This window comes from Chinchilla lanigera, unplaced genomic scaffold, assembly GCF_000276665.1.
Source record: "Chinchilla lanigera isolate Chin_1 unplaced genomic scaffold, ChiLan1.0 scaffold00063, whole genome shotgun sequence".
Classification (NCBI taxonomy): domain Eukaryota; kingdom Metazoa; phylum Chordata; class Mammalia; order Rodentia; family Chinchillidae; genus Chinchilla; species Chinchilla lanigera.
Genome location: NW_004955464.1, coordinates 5,891,686 through 5,919,288, shown reverse-complemented (window position 1 = coordinate 5,919,288; position 27,603 = coordinate 5,891,686). Strand labels below are relative to the sequence as shown.

Genomic DNA, 27,603 nt, shown 5'->3' with positions numbered 1-27,603 from the left:
GGTAAGCCACCCCTGAGCCCCCACTCCTGTACCTGATAGCTCGCTTAAAGAGTTTGGGCCCGACGTCTCGAGCCGTGGTCCGCACTTTGTAGAACACGGACACTGCTAGTCGCACTAAGCGCTTCGCCGCCTCTGGACCTGGTCTGAACAGTAAAATGGGACAAAATGACCCGACCTCCCTGAAAAGTGTGTATGAAATAGGATTTATTGCCGGGCGTGGTGGCGCACGCCTTTAAACCCAGCACTTGGCAGGCTGAGGCAGGAGGATCACGGCAGGTTCGAGGCCAGCGTACGCTACAAAGGAGTTCATAACGATTTACATAGTGAGACCCTGTCTCAAAAAAAGTGAAATAAAATAAAGCTTTACTGAACTATTCTGTTTTAAGAAAAGCCTTCTCAGTGACGCGTGCCCCGAATCTATAACGGAGACAGCGGAACTAGGTGCTCCGAGACTAATCTCCCAGTGACTCCCAGCCCTCACTGCACGTCAGAGTCGCATCGCATTAGAACCTCTAAAAGGTATTGAGGCCTGGGCCCTGCCCAAGCCCATGGAAATCCCCAATGGTGGACTTTGGTGTCGGTATTTTTTGTAAAGGTTCCCGGGTGCACCGCAGTTGGGAACCACCGCCCAAGGGGCTGTCTTTTCAAGGCTAACGTGGTTGACTTTTGAGAAAGCCTTCTGGCTTGAGTTGGCCAAAGGCAATCAATCCTAATTATGAACCCTCATTTAGCTCATTTAAATTACAGCTATAGAGCGAACAGCTCTAGAGACAGTGCTGAGATGACGTACATGGGGCCTGGAGGTGAACCTATTCTGTAAATCTGGCCAGTAGTTTCTGCTTCCTTTCCCATCTCCACAGTTAGTCCTTTTGTCCTTGAAAAAGACTTGGTAGCAGAGTGTAGAGTGGGCCTGGGGGAGGCGGGCGGGAGGTGACCACTCTGGAGATGGGTTAAAATAACGTTAGCTGATTCACTGTGACCATAGATGAACAGATTCAGATCTTTTTATACCTCAGTTGCCCTATTTTCAAAAACAAAACAGGCTGGAGGTGCAGCTCAGTGATAGAGTGCCTCCCTAGCATACAAGCCTTTGGTTCTATCTAGCACTACAAATAATAAATAAGCACAATAGTGTTATATACCTAGCAGCACTGCTATAAAAAGTAATGTTTTGGAAAATAGTTTGCCAACTGTAAGTCGCTGTAAAATCATGAGGCATTTTTATTACAAAGCACTAGATATGGATATGAAGGGAACTGTATAAAAAGAGAAGGGAATCACCGGGAATTAAGTGCCTCATACATGTCAGCCCTTAGACTGAGCCTATTTACATGTGTTTGTTCCTTGAACCATTTTGAGGTGATAACTTATAGAGCCATCCATCAGTTGTCACAAGGTTGTTTTCCAAGAGTCACAGACTAATCTGGGCATCAGCAGATGTGGCAAATACAAATGCTGAGAATTTAAAGGACATTTGACTCAACAGCTGTGAAGTAATCCAGAGTTTTGGATATGATAAGACAACATGGTATATAGCTCAAAGAGCATGCTCTGTGTGTCGGCAGGGCCTGAATTTGGCATAATTTATTGAGCATCTACTGGGTATCATGTGCTGGGGATACAATGTTAGAAACACAGATCCTTACACAACCTGCGGGAGAGGCAATTAAGCAGCATAAAGGCAATTACGGTGTAGGGATAAGGGTTACCAACAGAGGGCGCACTGAATACTCTAGAAGCATATGGGGTGGCTCCTAATCCAGCCTAGAGGACAGAGAAAACCTTCCTTGAAGAACTTTTCCAGACACAGGGCACAGGACTGTGTGATTAGAATATAGAGGAGTGAGTGTAAGGTAGGAAAAGGGACAGAAACCAATTAAAGGGCTTGAGTTAAACCTTTACAAGCCATATTAACAGGCCTGAGTAAATCCAAGAACACTGTTTTAATGCAAGGGAAGCAGTGAAAGGACTTTATGCAGGAAATTGGAAGAGGTGATGGTGCCATGACCTACTATTACATTTTAGAAAGATAACTGGCTGCCACACTGTAGGTTGGATTGGAAAATGGAAAGATTAGAAGTAAATTCAGGTAACAGTTGTTAAAAGAAACCCATGCAGGTGGCAACATAAGACAGTGGTGACCTATACTCAGGTAGTGGCAATGGAAATAAAAGTTGGGATGGGTTTGAGGTGGAATATTATATGAGGTGGGCAAAGGGTGCTAAAATGTGGCCAGGAGGAGGGGAACAATCAGGAGTATGATGTCATGGAAGCCAAAGTGAGAGTATTCCAAGAAAAGAGTATTAATTAAATACCATTTCTAGGTCAAGGAAAATAAAGTGTTTACAAGATTTATAATGAAGTAAAATCTCAGTGGCATGGGAGGTGAGTGGGGGAGTACTGGCACCTAAGTAGAGTACTCCAGGACAAACACAGATCAGCCAGAAAGAGGCAGAAAAGGGCAATCTAGGGCGACAGCACTACATGGCGATTGCTCTTTGGAGGTACTAAAAGTAACCGTGAAACTTGGACAGTTATTTTACCCATTTCCTCATTTATAATATGGGGACAGATAGTACTGATATTATTTATTTTACGAGGTTGTTGCTGAGATTGAATTTATGGAGAATACCTAGTGCACATGAAGGACTCAGTTAATGATGGTTCACTCCCCTTATTAAAACATCACAAAGAAACAACACTTAAAGATTTTTTTAAAAAACAGATTTAATTTCTTTCTAGAAATAGTGTACTGATTTTACAGATGTCCGCATTTGGTTTTCTGTTCACCAAGATGATGTCGGTACAGCTGGTGAGATTCAGCACACCACCTCCTGTCCTCCTGCCTCTGGAAGACAAGCCAGACTGCAGAGGGCACCCACACAGAAGCTAACAACTCCAAAGGACAAGACAAAGCAAAAAACGATTTAGTGTGACCCAGTGTTCCAACATGCCCGATTGTTATATCAAACACGGTAATTTGGGGCCCTATGGGAGACAGACAGGGGAAACCATTTGCATACAGTATGATGGAGTTTACAAACCAGTACTTTACCCTCCAATGAACAAGTTTCTGTAGAACAAAATGCTATTTTAAAAGCACATGATCTGTACAGTTGTTTTACCTTGTATTTTTTGTAAAAAAGTATCAAAACCTTGTCTTTAAATATATATATATTTATACAGGTGGGTTTTTTTAAAATTACTTTTTATAGCACAAAGTGTTTGCAAATACAGAGGGTTTCTGGTGACTCTTGACTCTGCACATGGTGCACAGCCTGAGCGAAATTTCCTGATGCTTTGTTAACCGAAAGTTTGAAGCTGTTTCCTCTACCTTCTAAAATCTTCATTATCCTGAAAATTCTGAGTACCCTAAAAATATAATGAGACAATTCTTGATTCTCTATTTTCATGCATTTATGGGAAAGGAAATTCTTTATTCTAAAACTTTAAACTGCTAACTCACTTATATTCTGTGAAATGATGAGTGCACGGCTGGAGTGGGGGGTGCCTCACATTCCTGGGGGATCCAGGTGCCCCTCTCCCCATCCCTCTCGTTCCTGACTGTACAGTGATTGGGATCCGCTCTCCAGGCCATGTCTTTCCAATTTCCAGTTTCCTTTCTCGCAGTTCAGAAAATCTAAGAGGGTCCGGACAACATGGCATGCTTCTGTGAAACTCTCACTGCCTTTTTAGTAGTTTTCACCAAATGTAGATCAGAAATCTGACTCATATATATGAAAAACAATCAACACCTCCCTGTGGCCACTGGAAAGCTTGAGGCTGAATAGTGTTATGTCTACAGAGTGCTGGCAACACATCCTAAGATCCACTCAGTGTGCTGTACAAAATAAATGACCAAGAGATGTTTGCTTAATTAAATCAAAAATAAGTCTTTTATAAAGTGCTTATGTTGAACCTGTCTTTCCATTCAGCCACATTTCTTAGTTAATCCACTTGAGTCTTTCATCCCACTTATAATGAACTACATTCAGTTCGTTAAAGTTCTCACTCTGGTTCATGCCTCAGAGCTCAGTGTTTCCTCTGCCAGAAGCAGCCCAGATACCCTGTAATGGTTGATACATTCTGTCAACGTGAGAACTGAAGTTTAGAAGTTTAACTAAGTGACTCAGCAGGGGGCCAAGGTCCTCACTCTGTAAACATCCTGAGCTTGTGCAGGTGGAGGGCAAGGAGATGTGGAGCAGGGATAGCCAGCCTACAGTATAAGGGAGGAAGAGAGGCTTGCTTTCCCCCTTTGCTCTTGTGGTGTTTGCTGTCTTCTGCTGCCTTGAACTGTTGTCCCTCACCACGCCACCTTGCCTTGGAGCCAGCTGATTATGGACTGAAACCTCCACAAACTGTGAGCTAAATAAACCTTTCTCTCTTTAACTTTGGGTGTCAGGTATTTTGTCTAAGCAACGAGAGAAAAATAACTTTAACATACCCCCTTCTTAACTTTTAGGATTTAGCTTAAGGTTATTTCTCCTATAATTACCGCATTCTTCCTCTCCAAAGGTAGAATGACCTCTTTTCCCTCTTAGTACTCTACATGAAAACTGTTCCTCTTTTGTATTCACAGACGTCCTCTACCATTACTGAGAGATCTGTAAGGACAGCAAACATTTAACTGACCTTGACATCTGTAGTGCCTGGTATACTGCTGGCACCTAATAAATGGTTTTAGGGAATGAATGTAAAGCACTGCAATCACATAGGGATAACTGAAGGTATAGCTAGTATTTATTGCCATAAACTTAAATCCTCTTATTTCCTTTTTGCCAGCCAAGGTTACAGTTACTTCAATCTGTTTTATATATAATCATGCTATCAAGAGTAAAGTTTTAGTTTTCCCTATTTATGGAAAGCCTTTTCTACCAGTGGCCAAATCCAGCAGAAAGACAGGATAGGAAGCAGGTTTGAAACAATGTTCAGGGAGCCCAAAGTTGTCTCCTGGAGAAGGAAAGGGAGGAAAAGGAGGAGGCTAACTTCTTTTTTTATATAAAGGGAATATTGTCTACTGCCCTGCTGGCATTTTCTCTTAGCTTTCTTCCAGCTCTATGGTGCAATGACTTTATGATTTATAGCCAAAAACATTTGGCTATAAATATACATGCATGGGGGAGGGAAATGAAAGTATACCTCAAACAAGGCTCAGAAAGCCTCCAAGTATAGGAGGAAGGTGGATCTGACTCCTTTGATTTTATCTAGTTTACTGCCATGTAACATGTATTTATTTGTCTATTTGTTTCTTGTAGGTTCCTCCCATAGCTTCCTCTTTCACACTGCAGTTGTAGCATATTCAGGAAATAGGAATGTCTCTGAAAGAATTGTAAATTTCATCATTTTGAGGTCTCAGGCTGTAAGTCCTGACCTCAATCATCATCTTTTTTTTTCTCTGAAGGACAGGATCTGACTAAAAACTTTAAAACTATGCATTAGCCACGTTATCATGTAATTTCCTGTGGAAATTCAGTTTCTTTGGAAGTTTATAACATAAAAAGTCGCTTGTTTTATGTAAATTTCATCACTTTTCTTGTAAAAAATAATTTTACTTTCCACTCTTAGTGAGTAAGCTCCATAGGAGTTGGCCACCTGGTCTTAACATTTTGTTTAGTATGAGTCTAGGTCAACTGTATTTACCCTCTCAATGAATGTCTCAGGACCATCACCACATGTCTATCATGAAGCAGTTGTAAGATATAACTCCTTAGAAGCTCTGGAACATGGTTGTTTTCCTAGAGGTTAAGGAGACCACGAGTGATGTAGAGCAGGTCCTAGGAACAGGATGATAGAACTCCAGATTGTCTGCCCAGAAACTGAAAATGCTGGTGAGACATCCAAGCTTCAGAGTTAGGGGTGTTAGAGGGTAGGAGTAGGGAGACATTGCTTAAGTGTGTCAAGTTCCAGGTATATTAAGGTCAGATACAGGTTGTCTGCTCCTACTTGAAGCCAAACGTTTCCATGTTGTACGGGTACCTGGTTGTCTAGTGAGAAGGAGTGGCAGAACAGCAGAGTTAAAGAAAGACCACGCTTTGTATAAAGAAGCCTGTGTGGACTGAATTCCTTCTGGGACTGTGGGGTATGTATCCAGTGGGAGAGCCCACAGACAGAAAATACACTTTTCCTTACCTCACCCCAGGCCAAGGAAAAAAGCAAAGAAGGTATCAGTCATGAAAAACAAAATCTGTACATATACCCAGAGTTTTTCCTTTTATTTACAAAGCAAAAAACCAAATCCCTGTGTGAATATATGCTATAATATTGCATATGCTGTTTCCCCTCAAATAGGATTTCAGGTTTGGTCACTTTTTCTGACTTAAGCCAAAATTTACTTTTTCTATGAACATATGAAAAAATAGGTAAGGAACCTATTTTTTTTTTTTTAACTTTAAAAGCCTTTCCCCAGCTAAAAGAAATGGTAGAGAGGGAGGGGAAGAGAGAAATGGAGATGTAATAAAACCTACTCCACCATCTTATCCTCATCTATAGCATGTCTCAGAGATTCAATGCCTCAGCCAGTCCGCACAACAAACTTGGGCTATTCTACCTATGTCTCCACTGAGCTCTCTAAGGATGGCATCCTTCAGGGTACTTCAGAGGAAGCTTACTTTATTCAGTCCCAGTGCCCTGACAGAAAGTAAAGAAGTCACTCAAAGAGCTGAACGTTAAAACAAGGACTTGCTTTGTTCTGACAAGCACATGTGTTCTGTCTTTTGAGCCTATTAGAACTTCCGGCGCTGTATAACACTGCATCTGTATGTTGACCTTAGCCACAGACAGGAAAGCCCAGGTGGAAGTCACAGCAGCCACAGGTGAAAAGATCTGCCTCTTCTATCACATGTTTTCGCAAACCATGGTATCAGTTTTTGGAGTCACTTTCAAAGGTTTCTCCAAAAATTGCAGATATCCTTCTTGTGGACAGTTTTAAAATAAATTTATGTATTTGAACAACAGCCATAGATGTGCCTCTTCTCTACAGATTTTTCTCTCTCACACACATACACACATAAACACACACACAGTCTGTGGGATGGGCCAAGCATACCAAAAATAAATACTTTCACTTCTCTAAATTATTTATAGAACTAATCTTATTTTTGAAATATGTTAATAAATAATCTAAATGGGGGAGGGAGTTGAAGTGTTTTTTTTTTTTTTTTAACTTATGTTGATGGATAGCCACAAAGCATAATCATTTTATTTACAGAAACAAAACCCCCAAACCTAAAAAAAAGTCCCCCCAAATCAAACATCCTCTGTAAATATAGTATTTAAAGGATGAGTACGGTACTGTACCATTGGCCCCCGTTTGGTTATGTACATTGTGTTAGTCACTCAGCAGTAGCCGTTCCATGAATTCCTCATGGGTAGTGCAACCGTTAAAAAGTGTATAAAACATTATACATATAAAAACTCTCACATCCTTTGGATGTTTGCAGTTCGTCATAACTTTGTGGTTACCTTTCCGCAACATAAATTTTTAAAAAGTTACACACACATACATACTCACTCACACAGACCCATATTCAGAAACCCATCCATCCAGCCATTCATCATCCAGAGAGAGTAGTGCATGGGACTGAACTCCAGGAGGCACGAAGGGGGTGGTCCCATCTTCAGGGCAGGCCATCATCTTCAAGGCTTAATGCCACTCGCTGGGGAGATAGACCAAAGAAATCATCATTAGATCCGTAAGAGCTACTCTTCATTATTAAAGTACTAGACATGCTATTATTTTACAGGTAGTGGCTCACATAATCTTCAAACTATGTCAAGAGACAAGATTTATCTTGTATTTATTTTTACTTATTTTACAGATGAGAAAACATGTTCATTGAGTAGTCTTTCCCCTGGATGATCCCAGAGCTATATAGCTTCTTTCATCATTCTATCCTATTTCTGTCAGAGAGGGCAGGAAAGATCACAACTTTTCTCCCTTACAGGATTTTAGGTGGGGTCAGCTTTAGTGGGTTAGCTCTGTTAAATGTTAACTGCCAAGCTAGGCACAATGTATCCCCAGGATGCTACCCATAATTAGGTAGTAACACACTGTAGCCCTTCAAACAGAAGTAGGAGGTAGTACAAATTAATTAAATTCAAGTCCCCTCTCCCTCATCCCTATTTTCCAGTCACCGAGTGCTAGACTCCCTTCTGCTACAAATGGCTGACCCGTAGATGGTGAGTTCACTAACCCCTGCGTCCGTGTATTCCCTGGGGACAGTAGATTTAAATTCTTTCCTATCCTAACGTGAAAGCTGTTTCTTTAGATCTTCTGATATTCCCTGATTCTATGTTTTAGACTCAGAGTTCCACACAGGATAACCCTTGACTTCTACAGTGTTTGAATCCCCTCCCTTTTATTCTGTCTTTTTGTTTTTTTCTCCTCTAGGATATACCTGTCATTTTCCCCAGCAGGTCCTGACATAATCTTGCTTGCTGCTCTTCCATTTCCTGGACACCCTCCTTTGGACAGACCCAAGTTTCATTATCTTTCTCACAGTATGTGAATTGGGTGAGCCAATTTCTCTGGGCCTTAATTTCATCAAATGGGAATGACAGGACCTATCTCCTACGTTTGATGGGGGCCAAATGAAACAATGCATATAGAGTATTTAACATAATACCTAACACACATGGGGTTTGAAATATTCTATATCAACCTAAGCAGCGAAGCATAAGCCCCTTCCTACATAAGATTAAAAGAAACTCCACTCCCTTCAAGTCCTCTGTGGGTTACTTGTGGTTTTCCATGTATGTCATGGCTGTGCTCCATTAACGAAGACCTTTAAGACCATCTTTTAGTGCAGTCACCCAGTCTCTACAAGACAAAACTCTAGGCCAAAGACAGGCCTCGGTAGTGATGGCAGAGCTACCTGAGAAAGGAACAGGAGACACATGGGTGAGAATACTGAATTCCAGAGCTTTCCAAGGCTATTTACCCCACAATAGTGGGAGGAGCATGGGCCTCTGAGTGGAGTTTGAATCCTGGCTGTGCCACTTCCTGGCTATGATCTTCAGTGAGTTATTCAATTTCTATGAGTCTCAGTTTTCTCATCTGCAAAATGGGGCTGATCATATGACCTCTGACTGTGAAGATTAAATGAGAAAGTATATGTGAAACACTGAGAACAGCTCTGACACATAGTAGGTGCACCCAAAATATTAATTTTCTCACTGTTATCTCTATTTTTATGCCACTGGCAGGAGCTTATTACTTGGGCCTTAGACTCATCATGGGTAACTTCTGAGTCATTTCCTCCTCTGAAACAAGGCCACTTTACAAGTATAAATTGCTTTGTAATTTACAAACTGCTCTCACACGTGCTACCTCACTTGAACTTCCCAAACTCAGCAGGCAGATGGAATAGGAGTATTCTTCTCATTTTACAAAAAACAATTAGAAAGACGTAAGTGACTAAGGTCCCATGCTACAGAACGACAGGACTGTGAGTCACCTTTTTACTCCAAGCTCAATGCTTCTTGCACTGTGCTTTTCCTGATCTTCAAACATCTGTTAAGCAGCTGTTCACTGGGGCTGGCTGAGGTCAAAGATCCTCAACACCACCTGCTAATCCTCCTCACTTGCTCAACTTTGTCTTCAATAGCTCCCCTTTATCAACAGTTTGCTTCAGCAGGAACTCTGTCTGCCCCACACTCAGTCACCTTCTTCCACATGCCCATTTCCTTCATCTGTGGCAATCCCATGTTTCCTCCTTGCCCCGACACTCAGTTTACAGTTTACAGCCTTCCAGAACCAGAAAGCCTTCTAGGATTGGCTGCACCTGCCTAGGTTCAGGCCCTCACTCACCAGCCCCTCAAGGTCAGAGTGGCACTGCCCTACCTTGCACTTGACGACAGGCAGCTCGGAAAGAGGGTTCTTCGGGAGTTGGTGCAGCTGTGACCTTGGTTCTCCCGGCAAGACAAAAAGCTCCTTGAGGGCAGGGGCTGGGTCTTCCAGTGCTCTGGTCTCCCCAAGACAAGGCTCTGCCCACAGTGGGCGATCAAAGCTTCTGATTGCCTGACAGGGGGATGGACCGGATGACCTCTGAGGTCACACTCAGCCCCCTGACTCTGCTATACAACAATGACACCTGCTCAAGTCACTTCATTGTCCTTGTTCCCCCAACAAGCCATGCTCTTTTACTTGTAGGCCTTTGCACATGCTTCTGTCTGCAGTGCCACTTCCCTCCTTCTCTGTCTGGAAAACTGCCATTGATCTTTCACAGACAGTTCATCATTATTTCATTGTGAGGCACTCCTTGTCTCTTTCTCCCGATACTTAATAACTCCCTTGATGTTTCCACATCATCTGTTCAACAAATATTGTTGAAAGTCAGCTAAGCTGTACTGGGTGCCAGGAAGACAGACTAATCGACAAGATCCTGCTCTCAGGGATCTCATGTTCTAGTGGGGAGACCACAAGATAAAACAATTGGACTGGAGTGTGACAGTGCTGGGACGGTGAGAGCCCAGGGGACTGTGGGAGGACAAAGCAAGCTGGGGAAAACTTCGTGGAAGGGACAACTGAGCTTCCATCACAGCACTGAGCACACAGTGGTAAAATTATACCTGAGTATCTCTAACTCCCCCACCAGCAAATTGGGAACAAGTAATTCTTTACTTACATTGGCACATTTCATGTCTAACATAGTGCTTGGCATATAAGTGGCATGCAGTGTTTGTTGAGATGACTGCATTCAAATTAAATGGTCAGTTACCCTTTCAGGACAAAGGTTCTGAAAAGTACTCAGCAGAAAGAAAGGCATTTGGCTTCTTTACTGCCAGGAGGAGCCTAGGACCCTGCTACCCCAACCACCTACCTCAGCATGTCTTTGTTCCCCAGGATCTAGAGCAGTGGTGGGAACCTACAGCATCTGTGCTACAGTGGGCTGCTGGTACCATTGAAAGCTGTAAAAGGTTCACCATCACTGGTCTAGACAGTGCCTGGTACGTGGTAGGTTCTTAAAAAATGGTGAAGGAATGAGAAAGGGAGGGACGGAGGGAGGAGGGAAAGGAAGACGTTCTCCCAGCAAAGGATACTTACTGCCGGGTAGACATGGCCAATCTGAGCAGTCCTCCCTATATGGAGCTCATCTTCATCTTCTTCTTCTGTTGTTTTCCTATAGACTGGGTTGTCAAAATTCATGCTCTTTGTGTTCTTCCGCTTCCAGTTTCTCCAGATCAGGTAGCCGCTCAAGCACAGCAGGGCTATTACCGCTGGAGGAAGGGACATATTACTCTGGACATCCAGGAATCTCCAGCCCAGTGCCCAGACATCAAAGCAGATACTGCCATGTCTGCAATATTACCAGCCCTTTCTCCTCAGACAGTGTTTCTCCGAGCTCCTTTGCTGCTTGGAAGATTTTCTCTCTTCCAGTGACCTCTCCTCCTTTGAGATCCAGCTCAAAGGGAAGTCTGCCCCAGCTCCACCACGCAGTCTGCTTCTTCATGTGCACATCTAGGCCACAATATTTTACCTTACCTATCTTTACTCCAACTAGACTGAGCCATTTGAAGACAGGAACTGTCTCATTTATCTCTCTGTGCCCAGTGCCTAGCACTGGCGAGCTGCTCAGAGACAAGTGCTAAATGAATGAGTGAATTTTTTTTTTTTTTTTACTTTAAAGAGAAAAAAATGAAACAAAATTTCAAAACAAGATAATAGGAGGGTAAAAATGGTTAATACACTGCATATTAATATCTTAAATTAGTTACTCAGAGTACAAGATATTGGCATTTAACTGTCCAATATTAGCACAAACTTTTCAATGAACTAAGAGAAATTAATACCATAACTGTCTATCAGATAGATAGATAGATAGATAGATAAATAGATAGATAGGTATCTGGGTTTTTTTGTTTTTTTGTTTTTTTTTTTGCTTTTCCCTTCCTTCTTTTACCCATTCACCAATCCCAGTTTCTCTTTCCTTTTTTCTTCCTATTTTACAATATATATTGTTTTTTTTTTTGGTTTTTTTTTTTTTGGTTTTTCTCCGGTACCGGGAACCGAACTCACGACCTTACGCTTGCCAGGCAGGCGCTTTGCCGCTGAGCTAAATCCCCAGCCCCTACAATATATATTGTTAATTTTGGATCTTATTTACTCTTTCAGCTTCTCATACTAGGAAGAGAATACAATGTTTACACATGTGCACATGGTGAGTATGGTCTCAAATAGCATCTATTTACCTATAAAAGTCTCCAGTTTATCCTTCTTTATGGCTGAGTAGTACTCCATTGTATAAAAAGACCACATCTTTTTTATCTGTTCCTCAGCTGATGGGTGTTGGGGTATTTCCAAGATTTAGCTATTACAAATTGTGCTGCTATAAACATGGGTGCACATACATCAATGTGGTACAATGTTTTAAATTCTTCTGTAAAGATACCCAGAAGGGGAATCCCTGGATGGATTAGAACCTCCAATCCTAGTTTTTTGAGGAATCTCCACACTGATTTCCACAGTGGTTGCACCACTCTACACTCCAACCAACAGTGGAAAAGGGTTCCTTTTTCCCCATGACCCCTTCAGCATTTGTTATGGGATGATTTCTTGATAATAGCCATTCTTTCTGGGGTGAGATGGAATCTCAGTGTTCTTTTAATTTACATTTCTTAAATGACCACTGATGTTGAACGTTTTTTCATGTATTTATTTGCTATTTGTATTTCTTCATCTGAGAAGTGTGTGTTCATCTCAGATGTCCATTTTTGGATTGGGTCTTTGAATTTGGGGGTACTGATATTTTTAATTCTTATCCTGCTCTTCTTTTTCTAGAAGTTTGAGGTTCACCATTAAGTTGTTTATTTGTGCTTGCTGTTTTCCTGATATGGGTATTCACTGCTATAGATGTACCTCTTAGGACTTTCATTGTGTCCCATAAGTTCTAGCATGTTGTATTGTCATTATCATTTAACTGTAGGAACTGTCTAATTTCATCTTAAACTTCATCGTTGAGTCATTGGTTGTTCAGAAGGGTGATATTTAATTTCCACGTGTTTATGAAGTTCTTGTGGTTTCTTTTGCCATTAATTTCCAATTTCATTGCACTATGGTCTGATAATATGCATGGGATAATTTCAATTCCTTTGCATTTACTTAAATATGTTCTATGAGTTAGTATGTGGTCTGTTTTGGAGACTATTCTGTATGCACCTGAGAAGAATGTGTATTTTGATTTTGTCGGGTAGAACACTCTGTAGATAGCTACTAAGTCCATTTGTTCAAAAGTTTGGTTCAGTTGTAATATTTCACTGTTGATATTTTTGTCTTGCTCATGTCTATTTGTGACAGTGGGGTATTGAGTTCCCCCAATACAACTGTATTAGTGCTTATTTGATTTTTCATGCCTGTTAATACTTGTTTTATATAGTTGGGTGCACTGGTATTTGTTGCACATATATTTATGATATCTCCTCCTCTTGGATTGCTCCTTTTACAAGGATGTAGTGACCTTCTTTGTGCCTCTTAATCAGTCTTGGCCTAAAATTCACTTTGTTTGCAAATAAAATAGCTACCTCTGTTTTTTTTTTTCTGGGTTCCTGTCACATGGAATATTGTTTTCCATCCTTTGATTTTTAGTCTATAATTTTTTTTTAATTAAATGTGTTTCTCATAGGCAGAATATTGTTGGATTTTGCTTCTTGAACCATTCTGCCAGTCTGTGTCTTTTGATATGTTTTGATGGTTATCAGCGATATGTATTGACTTATCCTTGTTATGTTACTTTTCTGTTTATGACTCACCTTCCTTTTTTTCCCCTTCTTCTGTTTAACTGTTTGCTTTGCCTGGTAGATTCCTTCCCTTGGGGTTCATGGAGTTATAGTCCTTGTTATCTCTTTCTCTAGAACATCCTTCAAAACATTTTAGAGTGCTGCTTTGGTGGTCATGAATTTCCTTATATGTTCTTTGTCATGGAAGTATCTTATATCTCCATCTGTTTTGAATGAGAGTTTTGTGGGGTACGTCAATCTGGATTGAAGTTCGTTTTCCTTTCAAACTTGAAATACTTCACTCCAAGCTCTCCTTGGCTTGAGTGTTTGTGTTGAGAAGTCAGCTGTAATTCTGATGTGCTTTCCCTTATAGGTGATTTATTTATTTTCTCTAATGGCTTTTAAGATTTTATTCTTTTGTTGAATTTCTGGAATCTTGACTATGACATGCTTGGCTGTAGATTTCTGTATGCCTCACTTATCTGTATGTCAAATTCTTTTTTCCTGCCAAGGAAGTTTTGTGCCATGACATCTGTGAACAGTTTTTCTTTTTTATATCATTTGTGCTATCTCCTGCTTTTTCACTGACTCCAATTAATCTTAAGTTATTCATCTTTGCCTCATGTAGCAGCTGCTGTATTGATTTCTCATAGTCCCTTGCTATTTTAAAGAAATCTTTCTTTTCATGATTGCTGACCACAAGCTTGTCTTCTATATCTGAGATTGTGTCCTCACACTGGCTTAATCTGCTGTGGATACTTCTAATGGAAGTTTTACTCTCCTGGATATCTGCTTGAATTTGCCTTATGGATTCCATTTGTTTCCTATGCTGAGCATTCATGGCTTCCATCATTTTCTTAAGCTCCTCTACTTTTTTGTCTGTATCTACTCTAGAGTCACTAAGCATGGTTTTCATTATGGACACCAGTGCTGCAGTTATCTGAGAAATTATTTCTGATTTGATTTTTTTCTAGAGCCTAATTCAATTGCTTTGTTGTTAGCACTTCAGAGAGGCCAGGTGGGTGGCTTTCAGATTGCCCCATCTCATTGCCCCTGGGTTTGCCTTAGGTGAACTGAGTGTCTAGGGTTGCATCTTGTTTAAGTGTCTTATCATTTTCTTTTCTTTTTTTAGTTAAATTCCTGGGGTGATGCTTGTAACTTGCCTATGGTCAGTTGCTTCATTGCTAGTATTTAGAAGCATTAGGAAATGGCTATTTCTTCGAGGCATTTTCGAGGTATAGCTAGTGTTTTGAGTTTTGAGTCTGTAGCAAGATCCTACCTCTTCAATTTGTTGGGGATGAGAAGTTGCTCCCTATTTGGCCCACACCCTGGCTCTTTGGCACTGTGCCACAGTATTTTCTGTGACCCTTAGTCAATCTCAGTTTTGGAATACCAGAAAGAATAGCTGTGTAGAATATTATGTCACTTTTGGCTATAGTGGTACCATCCGCAATAACAACAGTATCAAACATAGCCTACAAAATGACAAACTGAGCTAACCATTAATTTGCAACCTTAAACTGTATGAATTAGACTTGTAGTTATATAACAAAATGGAAAACAAACCAGAAAATTATATGCAGTACAAAAATCCTTAATATGTCAATTTGCCCTCAGGCATTAAAATTTAAAATAGGTTAGGGAGAAAATAGAGAAGTGGAAGAAGAAGAGATTAGAAATAAGGCCAGAAGACAGAGGGATCACACTAACTTTGGGAAACTAGTGCAGAAGACTGGAGGGAAAGAGCGAAGGAAGCGATAAAAAGAAGAACAGAACAGAACCACAAGGAGGCCAGAAACTATGTTCATACTCATATAAAAATAAGATCAAACAATGAAGGAAAAAAATGAAAACAGAAAACAAAGACAAAAATAAAACTACCACCACCACAACAAAAACGAGAGAGAGAAAAAAAGAAAAAAGTCCACTTCTAGGTATGCCTCTGCTGTCACTAGTAGATAACATGTGGAGACAGAATCTAGATCCATGTTGATTTATCCCAGCAAGCCAGCAGTAGCTTTTTGGTGGGGTAGTGGATAATCCCAGTGAGCCTGCACCTTCTAGCCAAGACCAGACTCATTCAGCCTGCAGCTGTCAGTGCATCTTCCCCAGGCCTGAGCCCAGTTGGGAGCCTCTAGATAGAGCTGGTAGGTTCTCTTGAGTTCTGAGCTCAGCTGGCTACCTCTCCAAGATGCCTCCTGGCCAACTGCTCTCTCTGAAGGAATGAATTTATATCCTTTGTCCCAATGCTGTGGCTTCCCTGAATTGCTAAGAAAACCATTCCCTCATCAAATGGGAGGATGGAAGGGGGAAGTGGGTGGAATATTTCTTTCCAAAGCTGGAGCTCCACCAGAAGAGCATTTCTAAAAGGGAACACAGAAGGGTAACACAGGCTCTGGGTTAGAATAAAGGAATACCCTAATGAGTAAAGGGCAGCGCTCTACGGCAGAGCTGGGCAAAAATGTGGCAGGCAGCTTTACAGGTAGTAAGCAATCACTTGGAGCCTCTCAGTGAAGGCTGGATGATCACCTACCTAGGATGCTTGAGAGGGTGGCTACTTGAGTAAGACTGCAATAATTGATACCCATTAAAGATAGGAATGAGAGAAGAATGCTCAGTATTGCTCCTGTTTATTGTCCCAGCAATCTAATTGTGCAATACGAACAGATAAAAAATTGACTGGAGCATATAAATATAGGAAAGGGAAAAAGCCCAATGACTATTAACAGATGTTTATACACATGGAATACATATTACTAACAGATGTTTGTATGAAGCAGGTGAATAACTATTGGAAATAATGTTAGTTCACCAAGAATCAACATAAATGAACATTAAAAGATCAGTAGCTTTCATTTCAATCAGCACTAACCAATAAGAAAATGTAATGGAACAAGAATACCTTTATAACAGCCCAACAAAAAGTATAAAGTACCTGGGATAGCCTAACATGAAATATGTAAGTATTATGTGTTCTATAAAATTCTGCTACTAAAAAAATAAGAAAAAATTTTAAATTCTACTAAAGGACATAAAAGAAATAAATAGATATCATGTTTCTGGGTGGGAAACTTGAACATTCCAAAAAATGTAAATTCGGGCTGGGGATTTAGCTCAGCGGCAAAAGCGCCTGCCTGGCAAGCGCAAGGTCATGAGTTCGGTTCCCGGTACCGGAGAAAAACCAAGAAAAAAAAATAAATAAATAAAAAATAAAAAAAATAAAAAATGTAAATTCTCCCCACATAAATCTACACATCCAAAGCAATCTCAATAAAAATTCCAAAATAGTTTTTAAAAAATTGATGATTAAAGTTCATCTAGAAGAGAAACCAAATAAAAATATGAGAAACTGTTGTGAGTATAACGTGTCACATACTGTTATTTGTACATAAAAATTGATAATTTGTGGAGTAGAGTCTAGTATGTATAGGAACATAGTTTATAAAGATGACAAGTCAAGTCAGAAAGAAAAGTAGACCATTCACAATGGTTTGGGAGGCTGGGGACACATCTCAGTGATAGAATACTTGCCTAACATATGTGAGGTCCTGCATTTAACCCCCATTACAAAGAAAAAAGCTTTAGAAAAACAAGATATGTATGTAGAAAATATCAGGAGAGATTTTAACAATTGAGAGTGAGGGGTAGGCATTACTAAGCAAGACACAAAACCCAGAATGCCTACAAAAGAAGACTAACATCTAATACATGAAAGTTTTAAATTTATGCATAGCAAGATACTGAAAAGAAATTTTAAAACCTATTGTTAGGCTGGAAGAAACTACTTATCATATATAGTATAAAAGTTTTAACATGTCTTATGTATAAATATTTCTACAAATAAGCCAATAAAAAATAAGACTGTGAATAGGCAATTCACAAAGGATAAGATGAGATAAGGTGTAGCTCAGTGTTACAGCACTTGCTAGCATGCATGAGGCCCTGGGTTTCACACCTAGCATCAATAAAAAAGTAAATAAAAAAATAAAGGATGAAATCTAAACCAATGGCTGATAAGGTTATGAAAAGTTACTCAGCCTCTCAGGGAAATAACACACATGTTCACCCCTTAGATTAGCAGAGTATATTGGGCTGGGCTGTATCTGTGAAACAGCATGTATGACTCTTTCAGAACACAATATGGTGGAATGGGGTTGTCTTTCACTCCACTTAAAATAAGAGTGGAATAACGGTCATCTCACCATATGTTTCTCCTGGAGGCTTTCAAGGCCAATTCAAATGCTATTCTCTCCAGAAGCACTCTTTCACTCTGGAGTCACCTCCACAGGACTATCATGCCACTATGTATCATGCCTCTATTATAGCACATTATAACATATATTAACATCTACATTGTATGACTGATAGTTAACCCTGAGTTAAAACCTTAAAGTCTTTTTACTCCTTGTACAGTGTCTTGAGCAGGGGAGAAGTTTCTAACACATTTACCAACTCACCACTACAATGAGGATTCCCAGGGTACCAAGTCTCTGACCTTGAAGTATTCATAGGCAAGTAAAGGACATAAACTCATCAATTCAAAAACATTGCCAAGAGATGAGACTGGTGTGAGAGGATGTGTGTGAGACTATGTGAACGTCGGGGTAGGAGAATGAATCAGCCCTGTGGTTCTATGTGTGCTTAACCAACGTTATGTTCTGATCCCTGCCATGTCCCTCTCCTGGCTTTGCTGACGCTGCCTTCACTGTTTGGATTGCTCTTGCTCTTTCTTCACTGGGCTCACCCAGCTCAAGGATCACTGCCACTAAAAAAACCTTCCCAGGCCTCTTCCCTTCTCTCCCAGTCTAAGCTAAGTGCTTCCTCTACACATCCTTAAGTGCACATAGCTTCATCTTAGGATTGACCATGTCATAACAAATTTATCTGTTTTATGTGTCTCTTCCGCAAGATTTAACTTTTATAGGACAGGACCAAGTCTTATTCATCTTTAGCCACGTCCTCTGCCCTTATCACAGCGTAACATATAGTAACTGCTTGATAAATGTTTGTTGAAAATCAAACAGTAAGAAAACAGGACAGTGTGACCTATTCAGGAGATGGCAAGCAGCTCTGCTCATAGTGCAACAAATACTTAATTTCCTATAATGCACCCGACATTGCTAGGAGTGAAGGGTAGGCAAGGTGTAAGCAAGTTGTGAGCCCTGTCCCCAGGGAGCGTCTACCTGGGTCTTCAGGTGGTGGGCGTGCCCAGTGTGAATAAGGGGTGGGAATAGATGCAGATGTGGGTTCTCTGGGACCAAAATCTTGAAAAACCTTGTATGTCAAGCTAAGAAACAGAATTAAATCATTCTGGGAGGGAGCAGGAAACCTGCCAGGGCAGAACAAGCCAATGAGGCTTGTGTGTGCCAAACTCTTTATCCTCTTAGCATCTTTCCCCAAGCCCTGGGCAGACTCCTTTCGCACTCACCTATGGGCACAATGATCCCAATGACAGCAGCGGTGACAGTTGAGCCCACCTTGCCACCTTCATTGCCATCTGCAAAACACAAACATTTACTCTATCACTGGGAATCCAAGTCCTGACTGGCCTCAAACAGTAAAAGCTACCCACTGCTTCTCCTCTTCCTTGCTCTACAAAGATGAGTCTGGCTAATGCTTAATAACTTGGACTTTCCAGATCCGAAGACTCCTGTGAGACAAGCACAAGGGTGGGGAAATTAAACCTTACAAATAAGCAGTCCAGCTGGGACCTAAACTCAGGACTTGTGACCCAAATCCCGTGCCCTCCCTGCAGCATCACAGTGGTAGGAAGCTGGGGCTGTGCATGGTAGGGTGAGCCCCTCATGCCGCTGACTGACTGGGTCAGTTGTGCTTTTCTCAGCCAGTATTTGTTGAATTGTCTCTGTCATTTTGGGGGGTCTGTCTGTCCATTAGCATTACTAGCTTAGTTTCCCTAAGTAATTAAATTAGGTCATAACAGTGTAGTAGATTCAAGAGCTCCAGGGGCAGTCTCCTTGGGTTCAAATCCCATTTCTACCACTCACTACCTGTATGACCTTGGGCAAATTTATATACAAAGTCTGACCCAAAATGTATACCTCAGGAAAAAAAAAACTTTATAAATATTTTAATGCTAAATTTATTGAGACATCATGAGATTAATACAAGTTACCTTTGGCCTCTACAATTACAAGAGGTGCTCAAAGTGGAGGCCATTAGCTTCCAGACATTTAGTAGTCTGGCAACCAGCTGAAGTGTGTATGTGTATGTAAAGATTAATAAGATAATTAATACAAAATACCCAGCACTGTACCTAGTACAGCATTGCATAGTCCAAAGAACACGGTGGGTGTGGGGTTGGGCTGAGGCCTAAATTTATCACGGCTGTGAAAGCACATTCTATACTGAAAAGTGCTTGGAAAATGCACTGTACTTTTTAAAGTATGCTGTGCCATCTTCCATACTCTTACAATCATCTTCATTATAACATCTATACAGGACTTTAGTTTAACAAGCTCGCTGAGGCATGCAGAGGAGTTATTACCCACATTTGCTCTGAGTGAGGTGACTGCTTGTGGGCAATGGTCTGGATTCTATCCTTTCAGTGCATCTAGTTCTCCAAGTCACCTCAAATAAATCTAACTATTGGCTAATGTGGATGTGCTGCTGTCCTCTTATTAAACCTCCTTCTTTAGGAGGCCTGGTGGGGAGGCTAGTCAGAGGTTCTGCCCCCAAGCGAAAGGGAGTGAAATTCCTAAGTGTTCCACTGCCTCTACTTCAGGGTGAGTGCTCCACTCTGAGAATCTGGATTCCCACAGCAGAACAGGCCCAACCAGAAAGATGTCACCTGGCTGCTTGGTGTCTGGGCCACTTATGTATAGAAAAAAATGTAAAAGATAACACCCTTTTAAATGAACTCCCCCTGTCAGGTTAATGAAATACAACAGTTCTAGCAGTGACAATTACAGCTTCTGGTGATTTAATAAGTAGTGAGCTTAATTATTTTTATAGTGGGGTTTAGAAACAGGCACCAGCAGGTTCTGGTTACAGGTGTTGCTATGTGAGCAGCTCACTGGGGCTGACAGGAGCTGAGAGCAGAGCTTTCGAACCCCGAGGGACGCCCCCTCCTGCACGCATCAGTGTAGGAAACAGACACACACCCCTGTAGCAGGGGCCGTGTGAGCACTTCCTCCTCGGCTTCTCTGGTTAACCTTGTGGAACAGGTTGGGGGTGGGTTCTTCTTTCACTTTTGTTGGAGAACAAACAGGCTCAGAGATATGATGTAGATTTCCTGCACAACCCCTATAAGTTAAGGCCACTCAAGACTCCTAAACCTCAGGCTGGCACACTCAGGTCCTCCGCTTCTTCCTAGAGACACACATTTTCAGCTCTTGTGTGATCTCTCTTCCCACACAGCCCCACCTGGCTCCCAGAGGACCCTCCCATTTCATAAAAGAATGCAAAGCTCATTTCCTCACAGTGCTGGGAATGGTTGCTGGTTGCAGGGCTCAGGGTAGACGGGCTGATGCTGGGAGCCCTGGGGACACTAACTGAGCTTGGGACCCCCGCTGTCAGGCTTGGTGTCTCTGTGGTGTGGTTCTGGTAGGTGGAGCTGTGGATGGTGGTTCCAGGGGCTCTTGTGGAGGCAGCTACTGTCCTTGTCGTAGTAGGAGCCAACGTCGTAGTTGAGGTAGATTGGGGTGCTAGAAAGGAAGACCATGGAGGTCACTTGGACAGGGTATTTTGTTGCTTTCATGATAAAAGATACCGCCTCTATGAATTACACATGGGAACTCAACCTAAGAGCTTAGCTCAAAGGCCTTCTGTGAAGCATTCCCTCATTCCCTGAATGGGCAGTGGTCTTTTCAGCCTAGTCCTAAGCACTTCCCTTTGATTGGATAAAGATGAGTCATTTTAGAAGCATTTCACCCTGCTATTGTTACATCACTGCTATAAATTCTTGCTGCACTTTAAACAACTGAACCAGGGAATCATAAACAATGCAGCCAACTTGTGCTCAAACAAAAGGCTTTGGCCATGTATCACAAGTGGGAAATAAACACAATTTCTGGGTTGAAGTCTTTTCTGGCTATTAGCCCAAATCAGGCAGCAAAAGGGCTTTATGTAGTGTTTCAGTTCTAGGTAAGAAACAGGCAAGTCCATAGTTATCTGTGTATAGATAGTGTCTGAAGCTGTGGAGATGAAGGGTTCTGAACTTAAAATTTTCAAAGGGTTCCAGAAGTCACCTGAAATTGAATTAAAAATGTTTTATCTATATGTGCATTTTCTCCTTGGGAGAAGAAAAAGCCCTGGAAGGCCTCAGGGGACATGAGCATTCAAAGAAGGTGAGACAAAGGGGGGGCGTGGAAAGGCAAGGAGCACCCAGAGAAGACAGAGAAAACCCAGGCGGGCGCCATATCACACGGCCAGGGCCCCCCCTTCCCCCCACCTGGAAGCCCTACTCACCTCTGTAGCACCTCTTCATGTCTGGGCCCAGCCACATGGTGTCAGGACAGGCACACGTGTACTTGGGAGAGTAGCTGGATATCTGAGGAGCAGGAAGGCACAGGTACTCACAGCCTCCATTGGGCTGGGCATTCAGCTGGCACGCATCTTCAGCTAATGGCAGAAAGGGGGGAAGTTAAGGTACAGACTGGGCATGCCAGGTCTTCCTACCTCCCAGGGATAATGCCACCCACTGCTCCTAAGCTTTCCCCGCTACATCGACTGGGCACCTTCCTGCACTGTACCTAATGTTTTGTTCCCACTCTCATTCAGTTCTTAGAATAATTCTGAGAGCTGGATATTATGTGCCATATTGACAAAGCCATGTAGCCTCAAAGAGAACAAACTTGTTGAAGCTATACCTCTAGGAATTTTGTAGACCAAATTTAAATTCAAGTATGGACTCTAAAACCCATGCGGGTTTTCTCCCCCATGTCACATGCCACTATCTCTCTTATTGAAATTTCCAGATCTGGAATCAGGCACTAATCTGACCTCCTCACCCTCCTTTGCTTTTCCACCTTCAAACTGGCAGCCAACACGTCAGCTACAGTTAGAGTAACTATTTCCTAGTGATAAAGGAGGAGACAACCTAATAGCAAGATTCCTGGTTTCTATTCCCAGCCAACAAGCTGACCTACTGTGTGGCCTTGGGAGACATCAGCTTATATTACTGCAAAATGGGTACAAATAGTGAATGAAAAGCAATGTGTCATGGTGGAAAGCACTTTGGAACTGAATGGACCTGTGTTTAGGTTTCAGTTGTGCTACCTGCTAACATGATTTTACCTCTCTGAGCTTCAGTTTCCTCAACGGTTATTAAGGATAGTATGTGTATTTTGTACTGGCAAGAATAGGAAATGTATTGATTTATTTATACCCAGCCTTATTTCACAAAGATCTGAAGCAAGGAGACAAAATATGCGATGATAACACATTCTACAACAAGAGAGATTGCTGATATGCCTGAAGCTGCTGAGTCACAGTGTGAGTATGAACACAGCCCGCCTAGGGGAGGCGGAGGATGGAGGCAAGAGGCCAGGGAGTCGGGGGCAGGGAGTGCTCACCTCTTGGCTGCTTCAGCTCATGGAAGATGACAATGTCATGTGGGTTATTGAGGTTCTCCGCTAGGATGGAGATTTCTAGGCCATTAAGCCGATTTGCACTGAAAATGGCCTCATTCTCCAGGTCTGTCCAGAACACCTTGTCCTGTGGGGGACAGATGCAGAGGATAGGGAGCCTAGAGTTTCAGCTTATGATGTCAGTCTGAAAACATGGCCCTAAACCATAGTGAGAAGAACTGCTCTAACCTTTCCCCTGAGCTATTCTGTCTAGATTCTCTATGGGACTGTCAGCCTGTGATCCATGAGGTACACTCTCCCAGTTTCTGTTGGAGAGGATCAGCTAGTAATTCCATGCTCTGGCCAGAAGGCTACTAACCTACTAATGGTAAATTGTGCCTGCTTCCAGGAGCCAGCAAAAACCCAAGGTTGGGTCTCCTTAGCTATTACAGGTGCCTGGGACCAAGACTGGAGGGGATGTGTGAGCTACCAAAAGATGCTGGGCCTGCCACAGCCCCTGGATGGACACACGAGTCCATATGGTTGAACTGATATAAGCCTACACAAGCAACTGAAGGTAAATCCATGCATCCTTATACGCAGATCCAGAACATACACAACCAAGCATTAATCTACACGCATAAAGTCACACTTGTACCTGAATAAGCTTGTCTAATAGTGGCATACATATTTACACTCACAAACTCAGCACACATAGCAATGCACACTTTCAGATGCATTTATACATACACGTGCACATACATGTACTTGACACATGCCGCAACTACACTCAAGCACATATACAGGTGTCCAAACACACCTGTCTTTTGAAGCAGGAGCTAGACTTCGAGGGGGAGTTCTGCTCACAACGTCAGAGCGGTGCTGAGTGAAGCTACTCCATGAAAATTCTGCCAGTTCCTACCAGAGAGCACTGTCCCTCCCTTCAGTGGCAGTCAGTTTTATGGAAGAGGTGGGTGTGTAAGAACTTGGTAGTTTCTGGCTTCCTCATTCCCCAAGAAAAAAGGTTGTTAGGGTCAGGGCACAAGAGGGTCTCGACTGCTCACCTTCCTGAAGCTTCCTGAAGCCTGGAATAGTGTCTGACTCGCTTCTCTGATCCTAGGGTCCAGCAAAGGTCAAAAGAAGTACACTGAACTGCAGAGCATCTCTTAAGCCACTTACTACATTAAAAACTTCTACAATTATGTGCATTACTTTTTCCTTTCCTCCCTTTATGGGGCATTTTCTGTGTATGTGGTACAGTACCGGCTGCTCAGGGTGCAGAGAGGAACCACCTATGTCTAGCAAATCACCTATGAGAAGGACTGTGAGAAAGTGCTCTTGGGAAATGAGCACAGGAAACTGCCAGGCAGACAATGGACTGCAAAGCCTTTTATGGAGGCAGCCTTCAATTTGTGTGCATCTTAGCTGCCTTCTCTGTTTCTTTGTTTCCCTTTGGACAAGTCTCCAGGCTTCAGCTGCCCAGCAGGACCACGCTTCCCCTCACCGGCTCACCTCAAACACAGCTATCCCAAAAGGGTGGCTCAGGAAATCAGCAGAGGAAATCAGCGTCTTTCTGTTGCCTCCACTGAAGTCAATGCTGCACAGCTCATGCAGCTTCGAGTCCACCCAGTACAAGCGCTGGTTCAGCAAATCTTGGGGAGGAAGAAGGCGAGGGATCAGGTCATCACCCTGGGACCCCAACCTGGATCTTTGCTTGTCTCTTCCCACATTCCCAGGCCTCATATTGAACCCAGCCTCTGGCAACAACCATCAAGGATCAAAGGCACTAGCACTATGACGGGACCCAGAAAAAGACCCTTGAGGCTCCAAGATCAGATGCGAGAGTAGGCTCCCGACCCAGGGAGGCAGGGCTCACCCAGGGCGATTCCGTTGGGCCATTCAATATTGTCTGACACCAGTGTTTGCCGGTCCATACCGTTGAGCCCAGACTTCTCGATCTTGGCCTGGAACCCCCAGTCAGACCAATACATGAACCTGAAAGAAGAACCCAATTTGGCTTCTTGGTGAGGACATGGTTGGGGTGGTCTGAGTTACAAAGGCTCAGCGACCCACAGAATAGTTAAGGATTATGCTTAGTGAGCACTGGAAAGCCCTCTGAAATCCCTTGGAAGGATCACTGTCTTTAGCTCATTTGAGAACCTGAAGAAAGCTAGATTCCTATGAGATCACTGAGCCTTGGCTATGTAGCCTGTGAGCCCACTGGGGCAGCTCTAAGCAGAGCCCTAGCGTGTGGCCAGGCCCAACCAGCTGTGCTCACCTCAAGAGAGTTTCTTCTGTTTAACAACTAAGCAAACAGTAGAAGGAAGAAGCCGGTGAAGCATGGTACAACTGCTGAAAAACTGATGCATCTCAAGATCTCTCTCCTGAGGAAGGGAGAGGGTCCTGTTCTGTTCGCAGCTCCTGGCCCCCAAAACTGAGCTGTGGCCAGAGCAAGGCAGTGAGGAGGTGAGGGTGCGATGGAGCCAGGTAGCTGGGGCAGAACAGATCCAGTGGCCTGGGTCTGCCAATCTTGCTGGCTGTCCTGCAGCCATGTCTCAGGTAACTCTTAACCAGTGAAGGAAGTTACAGAAAGACAGACTGGGGGCTGTGAGGGGGGAAAAGCCACTTTCTAGTAAGCAGAGACTGCGTAATGCAATAGGCCCTATGGGAAGAAAAGGGCTCCCTGCCCCTGGAGTGTGAGCAGCTGCCAGACGCCTATCTGCAGCAACCTGAGGAAAGGCCTTTCTCCTGGGAGGGACAATTCTACCAGGCAATCTCCCAAGCCCTGCTCTGCTCTGAGTTGTTCCAGTTCTGTGATAAAACGAGTGAGCAAGGCATCCAGAGAGAACCTGGCTGGTGACCAATGCCCAAAAGATCTCAAGTGTGTGTGGACGGGAGGCTGACAGGCCGGATGAGGGATACAAGTGGACTTTCTTCTTCATGGCCAGTGTCTGAGAGGCCCAGAGCCTTCTACAGCCCTCAGGATAGCTCTTGTGACAAAAACATGACGAGTGAGCACCTACATGGGGGAACGAGAAGTTTGGGTGGGGACACTCACCCTCGCAGGGGGTCAACAGCAATAGCCCGGGGTTCACTGAGGTCACGGCTGAAGAGAGTGCAGCGGCGGCGACCATCAAGTGTGGCCACTGAGATGGTCTTATTACCCGAGTCTGTCCAGTAGATATGCTTGTGAACCCAGTCCACTGCTAGGCCCTCTGGAGAGTGCAGCTGCTCACCAATGAGGACCTCCTGGTCTGCTGGGTTGCTGGCCTTGTCCATGTTGGCACTTAGGAGAAATGAGAGCTGGCCATTGGAACATGTTCCACCCACGGTCCCAACCGGAGCTTCCTTTCACTTCTTTCCGGGACACGGAAGTGGCTTTTAGAGGAACTTGGCTAACTGCCATTCAACACATTCCTTGGGCTACCAGGGCAGGGATATAGGCTTGAATCAGCACAATCTCTGGTCTAGTGGTATTGAGTTTAGTGGTAGACAGACGCTTACAGCCAGGTATAATGCAGAGCAATTTCACCAAGCCTTAGAGGCCACGGCAGCAGGGAAATGGAGACTGGGGAAGACTTTGAAGTAGAGTCCTGAAGGACTGGTTCACCAGGGGCACAAAGATAGAAAGCTGTTCAGGCAAAGTAAACAGGGTATGCACACACCCAGGGTGAGCGTGTTGCGGCCTTGTGAGATGTTCAGTGAAGTGGAGCTGGCCTGTGGGATGTAAGGCAAACGCAGGCAGCAACCACATCCTGATCGGCTCTGGGTACCATGCTAAGGTACTGGGCTGTTATCTCAGGCTAAGAGGAGAGAGTGGGCAGGTCCGAGGATGTGACGGGGTAGGTGTGTGAGACCACCTCATACCCCTGTGGAGCGGAGTGGATGGACTGCAGGGGCGGGGGTGAGAGCAAGGAAACTGGTGAGGAGGCTGTCGTGGTGCAAGATGGAGAGGCCCTCAGGGCGGGGAGTCCACTGAGAATGGACAGATGGATAACACATACACAGACCATAAGGCACCATTAGCAGGACTTTGTTTCCCAAATACTGCTGTTCCTAAGGCTTTCTTCTCCCTCAGGCCCTCTCCGGTGACTGGTTTTATAGTGTCCACTGCGGTCCACAATTCTGACTCTTGAAATCCACCCACTCCATTAAGGTCCAGACTGCAGAACCAACCAGCTGCCCTTTGAGGTTCCATGGACACTTTGAACTCAACGCACCCAAACCATGCACCCTCACCCACGTCCCCTGAGTGAACAGAATGCCCAGCCCTCACCCGCCCTCCTCCAGGGCTTCCCATCTCAACAAGCAGCATCACCATTCAAGAACTCCTCAGCTGGAGATCCCTGAGATTCCCCAAATC

At 43.2% G+C, this 27,603-nt stretch overlaps 1 protein-coding gene and 1 long non-coding RNA gene across 16 annotated transcripts in view; one reads left to right on the top strand and one right to left on the bottom strand.

The window, feature by feature from the left end:
* Positions 1–7,110: 7,110 nt before the first annotated feature.
* Positions 7,111–27,603, bottom strand: part of Lrp8 (low density lipoprotein receptor-related protein 8, apolipoprotein e receptor) — a gene marked incomplete at its 5' end in the record, with an annotated part of 75,177 nt that continues 54,684 nt past the window's right edge. For 10 of the 13 annotated variants that reach the window (XM_013521674.1, XM_013521676.1, XM_013521678.1 and 7 more), the window contains 10 exon segments: positions 7,111–7,655; positions 9,842–10,018; positions 11,045–11,217; positions 19,142–19,210; positions 21,153–21,377; positions 22,141–22,293; positions 23,247–23,388; positions 24,753–24,892; positions 25,117–25,235; positions 26,299–26,526. In XM_013521674.1, the coding sequence (XP_013377128.1) occupies positions 7,617–7,655; positions 9,842–10,018; positions 11,045–11,217; positions 19,142–19,210; positions 21,153–21,377; positions 22,141–22,293; positions 23,247–23,388; positions 24,753–24,892; positions 25,117–25,235; positions 26,299–26,526 (1,465 nt within the window). 13 annotated transcript variants of the gene reach the window in all.
* LOC102012073 lies at positions 23,658–24,442 on the top strand. 3 transcript variants are annotated; one of them, XR_263203.1, is made up of 3 exons: positions 23,658–23,817; positions 24,077–24,210; positions 24,361–24,442. It is a non-coding gene; the product is annotated as an uncharacterized LOC102012073 (long non-coding RNA). The 3 variants fall into 3 exon arrangements; XR_263202.1 differs by having other exon boundaries at positions 24,074–24,210; XR_001236693.1 differs by having other exon boundaries at positions 24,047–24,210.